Genomic DNA, 21,142 nt, shown 5'->3' on the forward strand with positions numbered 1-21,142 from the left:
TCATGGTGCCATCTTGGGAGCATGTTTATATCATGGTGCCATCTTGGGAGCATGTTTATATCATGGTGCCATCATGGGAGCATGTTTATATCATGGTGCCATCTTGGGAGCATGCTTATATCATGGTGCCATCTTGGGAGCATGTTTATATCATGGTGCCATCTTGGGAGCATGTTTATATCAACGTGCCATCTTGGGAGCATGTTTATATCATGGTGCCATCTTGGGAGCATGTTTATATCATGGTGCCATCTTGAGAGCATGTTTATATCATGGTGCCATCTTGGGAGCATGTTTATATCATGGTGCCATCATGGGAGCATGTTTATATCATGGTGCCATCTTGGGAGCATGTTTATATCATGGTGCCATCTTGAGAGCATGTTTATATCATGGTGCCATCTTGGGAGCATGTTTATATCATGGTGCCATCTTGGGAGCATGTTTATATCATGGTGCCATCTTGGGAGCATGTTTATATCATGGTGCCATCTTGGGAGCATATTTATTTGCTGATTAAACTGCTGTTATGAAGTGAGAGGTAGTCCATGGTTAACGTTGATGAAAACAATGTTGCCTTGTGCAGAACTGGGTCAGGCGGGATGGGCTGTACACTAATGTTTGCTACACGCAGTGATAGCTAAAAACCTAAACGGATGGACATGTACCGTCATACAGGGAATAATATTTGAGGATGTGAATAGGCATCAGTGGGCCATATGTCGGTTACGGAAACATATTCCTCTTTTTTTCTCTTTGATTCTATTTGTGTCTGCTGTTCTTCCTGACGAGGACACTGTAACTGCCTATCTGAGCCTGGTGAAGTCACTCCAGCCGGGCCTTGTCTTGTGTTGTCCTGTGTGTGGGGTTGTTATTAGGGGCCGTCAGGGGCCGTGCCCAGATGTCTTTCCTTATTCTTCCTGTCAACGTAAATCAGGGCAATGACGAACAGCTCCGCAGGGACGCACACACACACACCAAACAACTATAAACAGACGTAAGGATGCACCCAGTGAGAGGATGTGTTCAGTGCCAGGGAGGAAGCAGTTACATCCTCAGCAGACCTATAACCTCACATCCTCACACTGACAACACACTGCAGCCTGTAGCCAGGTGTAGCCTACACCCTACACTGCCAACGTAGCGCTCAGCTAATGCTCAGTCAGGTCAGTGGATTTCAAAGAATCCTGCCATACACTACTTACATATTCGAGAATGATGGATATTTGGAAATGGATATGGAAATCATGCTAGCATCTTCTGTTGTGCTCGATTATTTTCAGGTTGTTGATTTTCCTTCCCGGCGATAAGCAAGCAGATGGATCCTGTCTGAGGCTTCAACATGAAGTAACCCCTCAACAACATACACTCACTCACTGTGTCCTCAGTTACGGCAGTGAGTATATACACATACACAACACACACATCATCTTATCCAGTTTCCAGTCGGTACGAGCACCCCGTCCTGGACTGACACAAATCCCTTTCCTGACAGGGACACTAATGTTTCCTCTTTTTGACGCCTTTTGGAGGCTATTAAGAGATTGGCGGGCCCCACCTCACAAGCCCCCCCCCCCCCCCCCCCACAGTCCTTTTCCCACACTATCCTGTCCTCTGGAATGCCCTATTTAAGGAAACAAATTATATTATAAAAAGACTCCAAAATCATATGCAGAAAATATCTCTGCATCCACCCAGGAGGCCTCATCTGTTGTGTCAAGGGTTTTGTTTTTCTTGTGAGACTGAGGGAAGCTTTGAAGGGAGCTGGCTGCTTCCGGTTATCAATGCAGGACAGTGGTTTGGATCTTCACAATATGTTTTTCTTATCATTCAGTTATTGGAAATATGGGGATAAATGACACCTTGCACTAAGAGACACAACATTTTTGTTCATTATTGTCATTATATAGCCAGGTATTTCTACTGACCCTGTGACCACCTGACCACCCGACCAGGAAAAACTCCTAACCCTTGTAAAGGTTAGAATTAGGGCCCAGAGTTTTCCTGATTAGTTGGACACATGGGATATGGAAAAACTCTGGTGCAGTCGTTCTCCTCGTCTCACCCGTTTGGAGATCTGGATGTCCATCATGAAGAAGTGCACGTGTTTCTCTCCTTTGTTCAGTGCCAGCTTCTTGGTCATGACGGCCACCAGCATGGCGGTACAGGCCACACCCTGAGGACAGACATACAGACAGCCACACCACCGTCACCATGATTACCACCACTGCTGTTTGTCATCCTCCTCGTGTCCCTTTGTGACCCGTAACAGCGGGAGTCAGAGTCGGAATTCACAAAATGATCATGTCAACATTCAAAATTAGCCCTATAGCTTCAGGTCTGCTTGGCTAACATCAAGATAGACACCGCAATTCCTTTTCAAGAGGTTATTAAATAGTTGTGACTTGCTATAACTTGTACAAATATGGTGGGCCTATTTTGCCTATTTCGCAAAATAGGCAAAAAATTTCAGTTACACTGAATTGACCTTATGTTTATGTGAGACTGAAATTATTAATCATATGCCACTGTGCCACTGATATAGTAGTATGGTTTACTCTGAGAATAGCATTGTGCTATTGCTGGATAGGGAACAACTAAATGCTGACGAATGCTCAGGAACCGCACAGGGTGAATCAGAGTGACTTGGCACTAAAAGTGACTATATTTCAGTGTGGTACAATAGTCTCAACCCACGAATTCTTACTTTGAAATCTTAGACTACACTTCTAACCTATGGGGGAGATATAACATACAGTTGAAGTCGGAGGTTTTCATAAGCCTTAGACAAATACAATTAAACTCAGTTTTTCACAATTCCTGACATTTAATCCATGTAAAAATTCCCTGTCTTAAGTCAGTTGGAATCACCACTTCATTTTAAGAATTGGAAATGTCAGAATAATAGTATAGATAATTATTTATTTCAGCTTTTATTTATTTCATCACATTCCCAGTAGGTCAGAAGTTTACATACACACAATTAGTATTTGGTAGCATTGCCTTTAAATTGTTTAACTTGGGTCAAATGTTTCGGGTAGCCTTCCACAAGCTTCCCACAATAAGTTGGGTGAATTTTGGCCCATTCCTCCTGACAGAGCTGGTGTAACTGAGTCAGGTTTTTAGGCCTCCTTGCTCGCACACGCTTTTTCAGTTCTGACCACAAATTTTCTATTGGATTGAGGTCACGGCTTTGTGATGGCCACTCCAATACTTTGACTTTGTTGTCCTTAAGCTATTTTGCCACAACTTTGGAAGTATGCTTGGGGTCAATGTCCATTTGGAAGACCCATTTGCGACCAAGCTTTAACTTCCTGACTGATGTCTTGAAATGTTGCTCCAATATATCCACATAATTTTCCATCCTCATGATGCCATCTATTTTGTGAAGTGCACCTGTACCTCCTTCAGCAAAGCAACCCCACAACATGATTCTGCTACCCCTATGCTTCACGGTTGGGATGGTGTTCTTCAACTTGCAAGCCTAACCCTTTTTCCTCCAAACATAACGATGGTCATTATGGCCAAACAGTTCTATTTTTGTTTCATCAGACCAGAGGACATTTCTCCAAAAAGTATGATCTTTGTCCCCGTGTGCAGTTGCAAACCGTAGTCTGGCTTTTTTATGGCGGTTTTGGAGCAGTGGCTTCTTCCTTGCTGAGCGGCCTTTCAGGTTATGTCGATATAGGACTCGTTTCTCACATTGGATATACTGTAGATACTTTTGTACCCGTTTCCTCCGGCATCTTCACAAGGTCCTTTGCTGTTGTTCTGGGATTGATTTGCACTTTTTGCACCAAAGTACGTTCGTCTCTAGGAGACGGAACACGTCTCCTTCCTGAGCGATATGACGGCTGCATGGTCCCATGGTGTTTATACTTGAGTACTATTGTTTGTACAGATGAACGTGGTACCTTCAGGCATTTGGAAATTGCTCCTAAGGATGAACAAAACTTGTGGAGGTCTACAATTCTTAGTTGGCTGATTTCTTTTGATTTTCCCATGATGTTAAGCAAAGGGAGTTTGAAGGTAGGCCTTGAAATACATCCACAGGTACACCTCAAATTGACTCAAATGATGTCAATTAGCCTATCAGAAGCTTCTAAAGCCATGACATCATTTTCTGTAATTTTCTAAGCTGTTTAAAGGCACAGTCAACTTAGTGTATGTAAACTTCTGACCCATTGGAATTGTGATACTGTGAATTATAAGTGACATAACTTGACATAACTTGTGTCATGCACAAAGTAGATTTCCTAACCGACTTGCCAAAACTATAGTTTGTTAACAAGAAATGCGTGGAGTGCTTGAAAAACGAGTTTTAATGACTCCAATCTAAGTGTATGTAAACTTCCGACTTCAACTAGTTAATTTACCATTGAGTGCAATTTTCTATCAATATGTACTGTAATTGCACAACGCTCACAGTTGTACCAATGTGTATCTACCTACACTGTAATTGCATTGTACATGCCAGTGTAATTACTGTGAAAATACAGTATATGGTTTTAGAGACATAGTGTATTCATATAATTTAAAGATTAGTCTGGTTTGAAAATGAAAACTGATCTTTACCTGTTTTCCTTCCCTTGTTTGCATTAGTAAAAGAGAGAGAGAGATAAAAGTCTGATAAAGAAGAACAATCATATTAGCATGCACGCATAGGCTCACAATGAAACACAGGTTACAGTCTGGACACAGAGATAATGCTAAGAGTCATTCAGATGGATGAATCACAAATCCTGCACTAGTCCCCTGTCCTCTCCTAAGAGCTTCCTAACATCAACCAACCCACTCACTGGTACTGGGAGGGGCATGGGCATGACTAAAACCAAAGATTTCGTGTGAATCTGTCCAAGTGTAATCTGGGAATTTTGAGAGACACAACATCCTTCCCAGGGATCCATTCACACCCCACTGATAGGATGTGTGGTGAGCACGTTGCTCTGCACCTCCCCAACACAGCTGGGGCACTACCATAGAGGCAGGCTAGCCCAGGATAGAGGTGTTGAGCCTAGGGGTCCTTGACAGCCAAGCACTACAGGTGTGAGTACTGCTTCACTCATTGTCCTAGAGAGCTGCCCTGTTGGGAGTAGGAAAAAAAATTCTTCCAAGTCATGGGCACAGGTTGGCACGCCCTTCTGTTCCAGTGGTGCCAAAGGCTATAAACTACCTAAAAATGGAAATGGTGGAAAGTTTCCCATTAAAAAAAGGGGAAAGCTTATATAAACAAGGGGAGAGGGAGAGAAAGAGGAGTGAAGGATAATTTTCCACTGTGTCAGGGAGGTGTCTCGGCCTGGCTCGCGCCCCCCTGCCGGTCTTGTGACTCTCCATCGCTTATCTGTTCGGATCGGAAACGGACAGAGCTGAGGTGAGGCAGAGAGCCAAGTCCTTACAGCCCAACAAGCAGAAAACACCCAGATACCTCCCTCCCTCTCTCTCTCCCTGTACTCGTCACATGGCCCTAAACCCTTCGAAGTGCAAGATCCTGTTGGTAGCATGTATGAGAAACCTGTCCCTGCATGTCCCCTTATGATATATGGGGAAAACCTGCAAGTCTGTGAAAGTGTGAAATTCATTGGAGTCATTGTGCAAAACTTTCTGCAGTGGGACGAACAAATCGATTCTATGATTCGCAAGGGAAGCAAAAAGTTGTTCTTCCTACGTCAACTTAAAATATTTAACTTTCCACAAATGGACCTGGTCGCCATCTACACGGGCTATGTTCAACCCTGCCTAGAGTATACCGCAACAGCTTGGGACAGCTCCTTGACTCAAGCCCTCTGAGCAACTCGAGCCCATACAGAAGCGTGTTTGCAGAACCCCTGGCATGGCATATCCTGGAAACAACAATGCTCTGAATTCACTATCACTGCCCTCACTTCATGAGAGAAGAGTGAAACTGTGCCTGGACTTTGCTTTCTCCCTGTTCAAGTCCCCCTTCAGAGACTTGATACCTGCCTGCCGAGGACAAGTGTCAGACAGATCCACCTTCTCTCTATTCCACATGCCAGGACTGAGAGATAAAAGTCGCCCATTCCATACCTATATACAGTACTAGTCAAAAGTTTGGACACACCTACTCATTCCAGGGTTTCTTTATTTGTACTATTTTCTGCATTGTAGAATAATAGTGATTACATCCAAACTATGAAATAACACATATGGAATCATGTAGTAACCAAAAAAGTGTTAAACAAATCAAAATATATTTTATATTTGAGATTCTTCAAAGTAGCTACCCTTTGCCTTGATGACAAGTTTGCACACTCTTGGCATTCTCTCAACCAGCTTCATGAAGTAGTCACCTGGAATGCATTTCAATTAACCCTTGTTTTGTCTTCAGGGTAAAATAATGACCCGCCGGTATGTAACAGCAGCGAAAACGCCCTAAATTATATTTTTTCAACTTGAAATTGTATGACTTTTCCTAGAGCGACCTCAACATGACAAAAAGTGAAACATCACCTATGTTCATATTCCCAATGTAAGATGTACACCACCAGGGTACAAAGATTGTTTTAGGGTCATTTTTGACCCGGCAGTTGTAAAATCATTTACAAACCACACACACACACACACAGAGATTATTGATTGAACTGAGACAAAACTAAAACTTTATTGTGCATGTGCAGCATCTCCACGACCCCACACATGACTCAAGTTCACAGACAAAATAAATTTAAAAAATCAGACAAAGTAAACAAAATTTCAGACAAAATAAATATTTCTTGAAAACGTTGTTAACTAATGGAGAATACAGTCAGAGGCAATAAAGGTGCTGCAGTTGACAGTCCCCCCAGTTCTCTCTTTGCTGAAGCCATGACTGCACGTTTCAGTGCCCAACAGGTCGTAGATCAGATTTTTTCAGATGTCCAGGAGGAACAAGAGAACAATGATTTAGAAGAGGAGGAGGTATCTGAAGAAGAAGATTAGGAAGAATACAACCCAGAGCATGATGCATCATCTTCAGATGAAGAAGAAATCCCCTAAGCTGAGAGACATTTTTGTCAAAGAACAGCAAAATAACATGGTCCTTGTCACCATATGACAACCAGGGCAGGATGGCAGCACAAAATGTCATAAGGATGACCACAGGGCCCACAAGACATACAGTTTCTCATGCCCAGGACATCGCCTCAACATTCTACATGTTCATCACACCAGCCATCGAAAAAATCATCCTGGAGATGACAAATTAGGAGGGATGAGATTGACCTGTGTTCCTACATAGGGCTGTTAATCTCAGCGGGTGTGTATAGATCCCAAGGCGAGGCTACATGAAGTGTCTTGGCAGAGAGTGGAAAGGCGATTTTCCGTGCCATAATGCCACTGAAAGTCTTTCACACTTTCTCAAGAATGCTATGATTTGATAACCATGAGTCAAGACCTGCAAGACGTGTGAGAGACAAACTGGTGGCCATAAGAGAGGTCTTTGAGAAGTTTGTGGAGCGTCTGCCATACCTCTACAACCCTGGGCCAGTGAATGAGTAACACCGAAGTAACAGTGGATGAGCAACTTATTCCATTCAGAGGTAAACTTGTATTTTCATATCTGTGATGTAAGTGATTTTCACTGTTCCTTTTATTATGTATTGCTGTAATATCATTAATGTATGTGATTGTTTTCTGTGCTACTGATACTAATTACTGATCGTGATCTCTTTTGTCAAAAGGTCGCTGCCCTTTTCCGGCAGTATCTGCCCAGCAAGCCAGCAAAGTATGGCATCAAGATATGGGTGGCCTGTGACGCACAATCCAGCTACGCTTGGAAGATGCAAGTCTACACAGAGAAGCTGACCAGTGGAGGCTCGGAGAAGAACCATCGGATGCGGTTGATGTGACCGACATACTGAGGCGGCACAATCTCAAGTGTGACAATTTCTTCACCTCTTATGAACTCAGCCAGCAGCTCCTGAAGAGGAAGATCACCATGGTTGGCACAGTTAGAAAGAACAAGACTGAGCTCCACCCTGCACTCCTCATATCAAGGGGGAGAGAGGCCTTCTCATCAAAGTTTGCCTTCAACCCCACCACCTCTAGTTTCTTACCTCCCAAAGAGGAACAAGAATGTGGTCTTCCTGAGCACACTGCACAAAACGGCTGAGATCAGTGATAGTGAGGACAGGAAGCCAGCCATCATCCTGGACTACAACCACAACAAAGGAGGCTTGGACAACCTGGATAAGGTGATTGGAACTCACAACTGCAGGAGGATGACAGCCTGCTGGCCCCTGGTCATCTTCCATAACATCATTGATGTGTCCTCACACAATGCCTTTGTGATATGGAACAAGATCAACCTTACCTGGATGCCTGATAAGCAGAACAAGAGGAGGGTGTTCCTGGAGCACAGGGAAAGGCACTTGTAACACCACACATTCAAAGAAGGGAACACTTCCCCTGCACAGCAGCCTCTGCAGTGCTTGTGAAAGCTGTTCAGGGGGCTGAATCTTGTCCTGATCCACCTGAGGCTGCAGCTGGAGCAGGCAAGAGGAGGAGATGCCAACTCTGCCCCCAAAGAAGGACTGTAAAACAAATACTATGTGCTGCACATGTGAGAAATACATCTGCAAAGTCCATGCACACACAATTGCATACTGTCCTACATGTGCTAACTAGAGTTGATTGATTTTTGTACTTCACGGTTTTGTATTTATTATTTTATTCTTATTTATTGTTGTTGTTTATACACCTCATGGGTGGGGGCAATGGTTAAAAAAATGGGAGAAGACTAGTATTACAGTATACAATAATATATCACTATGTTGCCAAAAAATTTCAATGCTGTTATTGTTTCCCTTCAGTAAAATGTATTCAATCTATTTTCTGCAAATTTCTGCTAATTTCTTAGGCTTTACAAGTGCTATCTCATGCAAAAAATGGTTTACACCTATGCAGTACCTTTAGCAATAATAATAATAACAAACCTCTACTTTAGTAAAGAAAACAATTATGACAGGTGTGTTGTAATAAAAACGTGTGGTGTCCACTGATTAAATGCAGTCTTTCTGCATTGGGAAGAGAGAAAACCCCGATATTTACAAAGTTTGTGATGAATGACAGGTTGTTTCTTCATGCAAAATAGATTTGGGATTTTAAATTAAATTAAATTTATTTTAGGGGTAATTTGTTACTCTTAGGACAAGTGGAGTATACAAACAAATCAAAACATATTATATTATTCAAAGTAGCCAGCCTTTGCCTTGATGACAGCTTTGCACACTCTTGGCATTCTCTCAACCAGCTTAATGAGATAGTCACATGGAATGCATTTCAATTAACAGGTGTGCCTTAACCTCTTGAACCTCTGGGGGCAGTATTTCATTTTTGGATGAAAAACGTTCCCGTTTTAAACAAGATATTTTGTCACGAAAAGATGCTCGACTATGCATAAAATTGACAGCTTTGGAAAGAAATCACTCTGACGTTTCCAAAACTGCAAAGATATTGTCTGTGAGTGCCACAGAACTAATGCTAGAGGCGAAACCAAGATGAAATTTCATACAGGAAGTGAGCCAGATTTTGAATGCGCTGTGTTCCAATGTCTCCTTATATGGCTGTGAATGCGCAAGGAATGAGCCTACACTTTCTGTCGTTTCCCCAAGGTGTCTGCAGCATTGTGACGTATTTGTAGGCATATCATTGGAAAATTGACCATAAGAGACTACATTTACCAGGTGTCCGCTCGGTGTCCTCCGTCGAAACTATTGCGTAATCTCCAGGTGTGTGCATTTTCCCATTTTGTTCAGAGGAGAAACCAAACTGCCAAGAGTGATTTATCATCGAATAGATATGTGAAAAACACCTTGAGGATTGATTCTAAACAACGTTTGCCATGTTTCTGTCAATATTATGGAGTTAATTTTGAAAAAAGTTCGCCGTTGTAATGACTGAATTTTCATTTTTTTTTCTTACCCAAATGTGATGAACAAAACGGAGCGATTTCTCCTACACAAATAATATTTTTGGATAAACTGAACATTTGCTATCTAACTGAGAGTCTCCTCATTGAAAACATCCGAAGTTCTTCAAAGGTAAATGATTTTATTTGAATGCTTTTCTTGTTTTTGTGAAAATGTTGCCTGCTGAATGCTAGGCTTAATGCTATGCTAGCTATCAATACTCTTACACAAATGCTTGTGTAGCTATGGTTGAAAAGCATTTTTTGAAAATCTGAGATGACAGTGTTGTTAACAAAAGGCTAAGCTTGTGAGCCAATATATTTATTTCATTTCATTTGCGATTTTCATGAATAGTTAACGTTGCGTTATGGTAATGAGCTTGAGGCTATAATTAGGCTCCCGGATATGGGATTGCTCGTCACAACAGGTTAACAGGGGTGGTATACAGAAGATAGCCCTATTTGGTAAAAGACCAAGAACAGCTCAAATAAGCAAAGAGAAACGACAGTCCATCATTACTTTAAGACATGAAGGTCAGTCAATGCGGAACATTTTAAGAACTTTGAAAGTTTCTTCAAGCGCAGTGGCAAAAACCATCAAGCACTATGATGAAACTGGCTCTCATGAGGACCGCTAAGCCATCCCATCTGCTTAGTAGTACTATCATTTATTTTTCAACAGGACAACAATGACCCAAAACACACATCCAGTCTGTGTAAGGGCTATTTGACCAAGAAGGAGAGTGATGGAGTGCTTCATCATATGACCTGGCCTCCACAATCACCCAACCTCAACCCAATTGAGATGGTTTGAGAAGAGTTGGACGGCAGATTTAAGGAAAAGCCGCCAACAAGTGCTCAGCATATGTGGGAACTCCTTCAAGACTGTTGGAAAAGCAATCCAGCTGAAGCTGGTTGAGAGAATGCCAAACGTGTGCAAACTTGTCATCAAGGCAAAGGGTAGCTACTTTGAAGAATCTCAAATATAAAATATATTTAGATTTGTTTAACACTTTTTTGGTTACTACATGATTCCATATGTGTTATTTCATAGTTTGGATGTATTCACTATTATTCTACAATGCAGAAATTAGTACAAATAAAGAAACCCTGGAATGAGTAGGTGTGTCCAAACTTGACTGGTACTGTAGAAAATAGTAAAAATAAAAATATTCTTCCATTGTAAAAACATATCAACTCTTTGTACTCAGCATCAACCTACTTAATTGAGATATTGGCCTATATTCTTACTGGTGAGGGTCCATTGCCTTGTGAACAATGGCAGTTGAATATGACAATATATCATATTGAAACTCCTTTGTTCTTTTCTATGACAGAACAAGACCTGAAGTGTATTATTTAATGTAATTTCCATGGCATCCAGACTGCTTGAACTATGCTTACAGTGTTTCAAATGAGCTTTTTTTCTACTGCGAGTACCTTTCTTACCAGTGGGTGTAACCAAAGTGTTTGAGTCACAGACATAACAATACATGAGTCAATGACCACACTGCTTTCATCGTTGGACAAGAGAAAGGTCATATGTTATCATGTAGAGCACATTGGGGCTGCATTCTGTAAGAAACGTGCTATAAAAATAAAGTTCAATATTATCAGTGCCTGTACTCTTTGAGTTCACCCATAAAACCAGTAAACTCACTGTAACCTTTCACATCTCCCCCTCCCCTCTGCTCAGTGCCAAGACATCTACTCCAATGTGTGTGTGTGTGTGTGTGTGTGTGTGTGTGTGTGTGTGTGTGTGTGTGTGTGTGTGTCACTTCTCTGACCCATTACTCAACACCCCTTATCTCAGAGGTGTGTGAACAACCAAGACATTGTCAGGTATTCTTCCCTGAACATGTCATATACAAGCTGATAGCGAGGAAAACAATAATACAAATACTATTACAGTGGTACAGTAGTGTTAAATTCATTTTCAGAATAGAATAGAAAAGCTTCAATATGAAAACTACAGCTACTGTACTTTAAGACATCATAGCATGCACTGGTAACACACGGGGGAGGGGGGGGGGGGGCATGCTGTAATGTAGGACATTGTAAGAATGCCATAATGGAAAATAATATAGAAAGAGGCCAAGACAAGAGAGATCGATGGGAGTAGCGACAGGCCAACAATGAGTCAGCAGCAACAGTACTGTACATGGCGTTCTCTCTGCATGTATCCAGCAACTAACCGCCAGCATCAAAGTCAATATCGGGACTGGGTGGCACCAAGCACCACTGTATTTCTACTGTAAGTAAATCACTTTCTGCAGCCACTTCAACGTAATGGGTACTTACACAACAACCAACTAGAGAGCACTGACTAGAGTTTCAATTTCCCTCTATTCTTCTTAATTTGATCACCCTGTTGCAGAATAACCTTCCTGCAATGCAGTTTATTTGAGGTTTAATAAGGCTTCTGAAGTTTGTAATTTCCACCATGAAATTTCAGACATGATTTTCCCTTACAAAAAATGTATCAACCCCTACAAAAATATCCATAAACTAAAATCCATTTCATAATTCACATTTCCTGTTGCTGCAGGATTTTTTTTGATTTTAACTTTATTTAACTAGGCAAGTCAGTTAAGAACAAATTCTTATTTACAATGACGGCCTAGGAACAGTGGGTTAACAGTGGGTTCAGGGGGAGAACAACAGATTTGTACCTTGTCAGCTCGGGGGTTTGAACTTGCAACCTTCCGGTTACTAGTCCAACGCTCTAACCACTAGGCCACCCTGCCACCCCGCCACCCCCAGATTATTGCCCTGCTGTAGCAAACTGGCTCAAATTTTGAACATACATCTGTACACCTGCAGAGACATGAAGCCATGTACAGTACATGTATATTATTTAGCCTGTCTACTTTACAGTAATGTTCTGCTTTAAAAAGCAATTGTAACCTTTAAGATACAAGCTTTATCATGCTTTGACACTCAGGCTAGAAATGTTATTTTCCCTATCTCTCCATTCTCCCCTCCCCATATAGTTACCATGACTCCGGTGAAGAGGCACACCACTTTTCCACAGCTGGTTTTGGGGGACACGTCCCCGTATCCCACTGTGAGGAAGGTGATGGCAATGAGCCAGAGAGCCGTGTCCATACGACCAGTCTGCTCCTGTGTCTGCCTGTAGAGGGCCACACACCCTGGGGTCATTCATTACATACACAGATACATATGTATTACATGAAGATATTCATAGATTTGATCGATATTATATAGACATTACATTACTAACAAGATCAGACCAATAGGTAAGACAAAAACAGAGTTGACAAAGTTGGCAAATCTGATTGTCAAGAACTCCAGTCATTTTATTGTGTAACTATTTTTTCTATTTTCTTTAACTTTTGTTTATTTAGTCAATATTTTCTTGACTCTATTTCCTTAAAACTGCATTGTTGGTTAAGGGCTTGCAAGGAAGGATTTCACGGTAAGGTTGTATTCGACGCAGGTGACAAATCAAATTTGATTAAATTTGTTTTGAGATTTAGAATCTTTATGGGCATCCAAAGATCAAAGTGTTGTAGTTACAGTTAGACTGTGATCATCTGTTTATCTGTCAGTGGCTGTGGGGTCAAGGAAGGACCTGTTTCAATTCCAGAAAAGAGAAAATGGAAGTTGAATTGTCTGGACAGATGGTATAATTGACTCAAAAATTGATGACTTTTAAATGGTTGTTTTCTCAGAATCTATTTCAAAACCATTCCAATTCAGTTTTCATCTTAAGTCTTCTATTGCCTACAGGGAAGTTATAACGCATTATACCTGTCGGGTGTTACTCAGAAGTCTTACAATCTGTCAATCATCAGATTGTATAACCAAAATGTCAGTTTGTTTAACATGCAGCTTGATTAACTAACACGTTTGATTTTCTCTATGTAACTGAGATCTAAGAATCCCATCCCATTGTAGGTTCAGCCTTAACAAATGACCTCACGTTGGCCACAAGCAGACTTCAGAGGCCTAGGATGGTATGTGTTGGCTCGCAATGAAGAGTAATTTTTCGGAGTAACTCAACAGAAAACGATCAACTTTGAATCTGTTATTAGACATCCTTTCTGAATGGGAACTCAAATTGACCATCAATATTTGAAGTAGAGTGAGCAATTGATTGCCCCAGTCTGTTTGTAATAAACTGTGTAGGGATGTGTGTGTACATGTGCGTGTTTCTGTGCTGGCAGTAGTAATGTGTTATATTTAGATTTAGGCAAACTGTTTTTATCTCTCACTGTGTGTCCTCTTTTTCTGTTCTGTCTATCACACAGACGTCTGTCTGTGCCTGTGTATCTCATGACTCGTGTGCGAGTCATGCAGTGTGTGTGTGCATGCATGTGCATGTGAGTGTGCATGTGAGTGTGAGCATGCGTGTGAGCATGAGTGTGTGCCTGCGTGTGTGCGCCCCTCCACCCTACCTCTCACAAAGTGTGAGCATCCAGGAAGCGATGAGCCAAAACAAGAAGATGAACACCATCAGAGTGCGCGCCGGGTACTTGTTCATCAGCACCTTGAGCACGAAGCGGAACGTGAAGTTGATGTTGTTGAGCGAGCCGATACTCCTATAGGAGGCACTGAGCAGCACCTTGCTGTTTAGTAGGATTGTCCTGTGGACCAGGTACAGCCTGAGGAACATCAGCGCCGATAGTAGCAGCTCTGTGTCCAACAGTGCCTCCCCGTGGCGGGAGGACACACACAGCGGCGCCGAGTTGGAGGAGTTGACCTCTACCCCCTCCCTGGCGATGGGCGCAGGGACACCCACCTCCCAGTAGGTGCCCACAGGATGGATGGCACAGACCAGCAGCTCCAGGGAGATGCCCAGCACCCTGCGGCTTGTCATGGCTATGCGCCAGTCCACCTGGTTGTGGTCAATGATGAAGAGCTGGAGAAAAAGTGAGCGGTCGGAACAGGGGCGACAGGGGAGATAGAAGGGGATGAGGGCGATTGGAAGAGACAGAGGGAGAAGGAGAGTTAGAGGGAGAGAGAGGGAAAGAGAGTGAAAGATAAATAAAAAGAGAAAGAGAGAGAGAAATTGCAAGAGGGAAAGGGATTGAGTGGGAGAGAGAGAGAGAAGTAGGAAAAGAAGGATGTCAATGGAAAATTGTTCATTTGATTTTGAAGCATTAAGTAAATGCTGATGATTAACTAAATGTGGGAATAGGAAGAACAGCAACGACAGAAACATGATGCCAAGGCAAACAAAGACCCACCCAAGCAGATACGGAGGCAGTGAAAGTCAAGATTGTGGGGGTTGTAGGCGACACAAGCCCTCTCTCACTCACAAGTCTCTTAGATTCTAAATATAATCCTGTCTGATCCTAGTCTGACATGACACAACTCCAAGAAATCCCTTTATTATATCACTAAAGAAAATGAAAACCAAATCCCGCGCTGGCCAAAACCTCCAATTCCTGGTGTTTTGAGGTTTCTTCGTAACTCTTGATATTTGAAACTGCCGTAAGCATATTACAACACTCAGTTCATAGTCTTGTTTCCCTTGACTGACTTTCCCATTGCCCAAACACCACCCAGTTCCTGCAGCAGAGGGGGAACGTCAGTCACACTCTTCCCCTTGATATTGCCACACCGTTCCCTTGATATTGTCACACCCTTCCCTAATTATTGCCACACCTTCCCTTAATATTGCCACACCTTCCCTTGATATTGCCACACCTTCCCTTAAAATTGTCTCACCTGAAGCTTGTTGGTGTAAGTTAATTTCCTTACCTTTCACCTGTGTTTATAGAAATTCAACTGTACCTCAATCTCCTGTGTTCTTATAGACCAACCTCAAAATACAGTCCTTGACCAACCAACCCTAACCAGTTTTTATATCCTTCGGGCCTGATCGGGCTATCGTGGTGTAAAGGACAACAATGGAGTACAGATTCCCAGCTGACTGAGGGCTCATCTTCAGATAGAGAATGAGGGAGATACACATCAAATCAGGTGGATGGAAACGAAGAAACCATCCATCCCAGTCCCACTCCAAGCCTAATTTCAGAAATGGATTGGTCCAAAACTCTACAATTACCTATTCATATGATCTCAAGCCTAAACTCTAGTTCCTTGTGCTCTACCTTCATCCCCAGCATCAACTGCATTACCCTTTCAGTCTACAACTCCATCTCCACTGCAGTACCCTTTTAGACTCCACCTCCATTTTCACTGCATTACCCTTTCAGACTACAACTCCACTACAGTACCCTTTCAGACTACAACTCCCATCTCCATTGCATTACCCTTTCAGACTACAACTCCTATCTCCATTGCAGTACCCTTTCAGACTACAACTCCCATCTCCATTGCAGTACCCTTTCAGACTACAACTCCCATCTCCACTGCATTACCCTTTCAGACTACAACTCCATCTCCACTGCAGTACCCTTTCAGACTACAACTCCCATCTCCATTGCAGTACCCTTTCAGACTACAACTCCCATCTCCATTGCAGTACCCTTTCAGACTACAACTCCCATCTCCATTGCAGTACCCTTTCAGACTACAACACCCATCTCCACTGCATTACCCTTTCAGACTACAACTCCATCTCCACTACAGTACCCGTTCAGACTACAACTCCCATCTCCATTGCAGTACCCTTTCAGACTACAACTCCCATCTCCATTGCAGTACCCTTTCAGACTACAACTCCATCTCCACTGCAGTAGCCTTTCAGACTACAACTCCCATCTCCATTGCAGTACCCTTTCAGACTACAACTCCCATCTCCATTGCAGTACCCTTTCAGACTACAACTCCATCTCCACTGCAGTACCCTTTCAGACTACAACTCCCATCTCCATTGCAGTACCCTTTTAGACTCCACCTCCATTTCCACTACAGTACCCTTTCAGACTACAACTCCCATCTCCATTGCAGTACCCTTTCAGATTACAACTCCCATCTCCACTGCAGTACCCTTTCAGACTACAACTCCCATCTCCATTGCAGTACCCTTTTAGACTCCACCTCCATTTCCACTGCATTACCCTTTCAGACTACAACTCCCATCTCCATTGCAGTACCTTGTGCAGTCCCATATCTAGCTTACTAATGGTAAGTTTGTCAGGTCTGCAGTAGTCAATGGAGTCACCCTAGATCCAGTCCCAGGGGCCAGCCAGGCTCCCCTGTAAGGTTACCCTGTGCCCCCTAACACAGAAGACCCAGTACCTCAAATGATCAGTGGGTCAGTACCTAAAGAGGCAAGCTGACCTCACACTGTGGCTGGTGGTCCATTCCAGTTCCTGTGGACAATGGCCAACACCTCCACCAGTGGCCATCAAATCAATACCTCCACCAGTGGCCATCGAATCAACACATCCACTAATGGCCATCGAGTCAACACCTCCACCAGTGGCCATTGAGTCAACACCACCAGTGGCCATCGAGTCAACACCACCAGTGGCCATCGAGTCAACACCACTAATGGACGTTGAGTCAACAACACCACCAGTGGCCATCGAGTCAACACCACCAGTGGCCATCGAGTCAACACCTCCACCTGTGGCCATCAAATCAACAACACCACCAGTGGCCATCGAGTCAACACCACCAGTGGCCATCGAGTCAACACCTCCATCTGTGGCCATCAAATCAACAACACCACCAGTGGCCATCGAGTCAACACCTCCACCTGTGGCCATCAAATCAACAACACCACCAGTGGCCATCGAGTCAACACCTCCACCTGTGGCCATCAAATCAACAACACCACCAGTGGCCATCGAGTCAACACCACCTGTGGCCATCGAGTCAACGCCTCCATTTGCCACATCATTTAATTTTAGTGAATCACACGACTGCAAGGCATGGCTCTGTGCTTGTGATGTGCTAGTGTATAGGGGAGGGTTAGGGGGAAGTTGTTGTGGGAGATTATTGGTTGGTAGATTAAGACAATTAAGCCATTGCCTATACGCCGGGAGTTTATTTTTATTGGCTAACGAAGGCCAAGTTTGACACGTTGGTCCACCATACTCTTCGCTTATTTGGGAAGAAGTGTTTGGACATTTTATTAATCTGTGGCTAATCCGTGTGGCATTCTGACAAACATTACAGTTAATTTCAGTTCTTTGTTGGTACAAGTTCTTTTCCTTGTCTTTTATCTTTTGAAACGTTTATAGAAATTCAACTGTACCTCCATCTCATGTGTTCTCATAGACACACCACCTGGGTAGCCCACACCCAAACCACCAGCAAGCCAACGTAAAAATACTGTCAATGGTGGGCGTACTGGAAGGGGAGTCAGTTGCAGGAGAGCAAAAATGAATGAAAACCAGATGTGCAGGGAACAAGACAAAACTAACGGTCAAATGAAAAATGGAGTGTCGATGACTAGAAAGCCGGTGACGACGACCGCCGAACAAGGAGAGGAGCCGACTTCGGCGGAAGTCGTGACAAATATAGTCTATTACCAACCAATCTTAACCCTACATTTTTACAATTAGAAAGTCTTGTTCTTATTTGTACATTGTTGTTATACAGTATTTACCGGTAAGCAAATACAATTGCCTTGAACGTATTGGAGATTTACAAAGAATTAGACATTTTCAATTCCTGTGTGCAAACACTACGCACCTGTGAGCCTTATTAAAAGTATATCGCACACAGCAGAATGAAAAGAGGCCCCCCGGTAATGCAAATGATCTGCCACCAATGAAGAGGGCTCTTTATATGTAACTGAAAGGGGAGGGAGTAAGTGCTACTCATACTGGAATTTATCCAAGCCAGAAGCTGGGCCTGTCACTCTACAAGCAGGGCCATCGGAACCCAATGGGAATGGGAGGCTTAGGGTTGGAGATCATGTAGAGACAGGTGATGATATTGACAGCCCATACCCATGGGAACGTGTGTTTAGATACTCACTAGCGCCTGGGGACCCCAGCCACATATCGCTCTCTCCGCCTGCACACCATCCTGAACGCTGCTCACATGATGATTAAGAGGGGTATGTCCATTTTCCTCTTCCTATTTTTTCTTTCTATGCTTCATTTCTCTGATAATGTCCTTCTCTTTTCTGTGTTTTTTTGCAAGTGAGAAAGTTTAACGCTAGGTTGCGCTGCCCGGCATGTTTTGTTTTCAGCCTAAATTGGGCTGCCCAATGCACAGCCCAAAAACGATAACCTCCACCCATGCTTGAAACCTCACCTCCCTTATCTCCCCACAGCACTTGCGCAGAGCACCCCCTCCTCTCAGATAGGCCTACACATGGATGTCAACCTAACAGGCGTTTAAAGACCGGGCAGTGTGCCCTGAAAAACCTTCTGACTGCCTACCATTTTGTCTAAAAGCGTAATCATATACTGCACTGAGTAGTACATAAAATATATCTACTTCTGCACAGTCTTCACACTTGCACTAAACCTGTTCATCATATAGCACCCTGTTGACTTCTATGCTGAGCAGTAAGGACATGGAATGATTGTCTTAACATATTGAATTTCAGTGTCTTCACCAAAGTCCTGGCACCTAGTGCATTGACAAGGTATTACAGAGCAAGGATGAAAATAAGACAACCACAGAGAACTGTACAAATCTCCGTGGATTTGAGTTTCATCAGGGGGAACGTGCATGTGAGTGTGTGTAAGCCACCACATGGTTATTTACTAAGAAGTCCTGCTGACAGTATGTGTGTGTACTCAAGATATCATCAAGTTGCATCAGAGTTTTTCGTCACCAATCGATGAACGAACCAACGGCTGAATTTTGGTAGGACCGCCACACAATTTGAGCAATTCACTTCCAGATCAAACAAGAAGTATCAAAACAAAAAACACCTTGCCACCCTGCCACCGTAGGCAAGACCAAAAAATACAGCCCCCCACAAAACTAGAATAGTCCCAGTAAGCAAAATGACGTTTAAAATACATATTTTCCAGATGTTGAAGTTAGGTTTAATTTAGGTTCTGAATGCAAGGTGAAAAGGTATTTTCCATATGTTTAAAATACACATTTTCCAGGACTTTGAAATCAGGTTCATTTCCGGTTCTGAATGAAAGTTGAAAAAAAGAATTTACCAAAACCAATGTCCGTGGATGTGGAAATCAAGGCCGGTCCGGAACTGCACCAAAAAATGCTACTTGCACGGCCGGCCCGCTCATTAGGCAGGACTACTGCACCAAAAAAAGACGTCCACAAGGCTAATCAATTTGGCTATTTAAGCTCTGAATATCAGCTACCCAACTTCCTCAGGAGTTAGATCAGGAGTTAGATCAGGAGTTAGATCAGGAGTTAGATCAGGAGTTAGCTCAGGAGTTAGATCAGGAGTTAGATCAGGAGTTAGATCAGGAGTTAGCTCAGGAGTTAGCTCAGGAGTTAGATCAGGAGTTAGATCAGGAGTTAGATCAGGAGTTAGCTCAGGAGTTAGATCAGGAGTTAGATCAGGAGTTAGATCAGGAGTTAGATCAGGAGTTAGCTCAGGAGTTAGATCAGGAGTTAGGTCAGGAGTTAGATCAGGAGTTAGATCAGGAGTTAGATCAGGAGTTAGATCAGGAGTTAGATCAGGAGTTAGATCAGGAGTTAGATCAGGAGTTAGCTCGAGCCGATTTGCAATGTGTTTACACAGCAGGAAATGCAGAAGCATTTTATTTTTTGCTATGATCAGCTTGTCAAAAAATGACTGATACAAACTTGAAACCACTGATCATGACAATGGGGTGAAACTCCTGGACAACAGTTGTGATTGATGGTCCATTCCATATTGTCCATTTTACTTTGACCAGTCTTGTTTTTAGGATATGTTGTTTGTTAACATGACAGCGCATTTCTTATTTGACTGAGCGCCATTTAGGTTAGGCTATTTGATCGGAAAAACCTGCATGATGTAAAATGTGTCTGTCTCTTTACATTATCATACATTTTATCTCTAACCTGTAGGCTACAGCAAAGGGCATACTCTTTTTACTGTAACCTATATCTGCTACATGATTTATGTTAGATTTTTGACCAAATGTTGGTGGAGCGCTGCAGCGATGTGTCTCTCCAACAGTACCCTGGAGAGGCACGCTGGGAATAGACAAGCAAGATATTTCGCATCCCTGCCTTTGACAAAGTAAGCTCTGCTTATCAAAGAGAGGCATCATCCCTCACCTAAAAAGCCCATATGCCACTGGTTGAGAGAAATTGTAATTGTTTTTAGGCAGAATTATGTGAGGTTTTATGTGTTGTTGTTGGAGGTGCATCTTAGTCAGTTTAGCTCAGAAAATGCCGCCCTCGTCAATCATTAGGCAGGATTAG

General features: G+C 42.9%; 1 protein-coding gene across 1 annotated transcript in view; it reads right to left on the minus strand.

Moving 5' to 3' along the window:
• Positions 1 to 21,142, minus strand: part of LOC109901805 (intermediate conductance calcium-activated potassium channel protein 4) — a 43,225-nt gene that overhangs the window by 15,534 nt on the left and 6,549 nt on the right. Inside the window, exons 3-5 of the mRNA XM_031838006.1 lie at positions 14,326 to 14,789; positions 12,902 to 13,037; positions 2,066 to 2,176 (exon numbers count right to left, since the gene is read on the minus strand). Coding sequence (XP_031693866.1) covers positions 2,066 to 2,176; positions 12,902 to 13,037; positions 14,326 to 14,789 — 711 coding nt within the window. The remainder of the gene's footprint in view (positions 1 to 2,065; positions 2,177 to 12,901; positions 13,038 to 14,325; positions 14,790 to 21,142) is intronic.

The sequence above is a fragment of the Oncorhynchus kisutch genome, linkage group LG13 (assembly GCF_002021735.2).
Source record: "Oncorhynchus kisutch isolate 150728-3 linkage group LG13, Okis_V2, whole genome shotgun sequence".
NCBI classification, from domain to species: domain Eukaryota; kingdom Metazoa; phylum Chordata; class Actinopteri; order Salmoniformes; family Salmonidae; genus Oncorhynchus; species Oncorhynchus kisutch.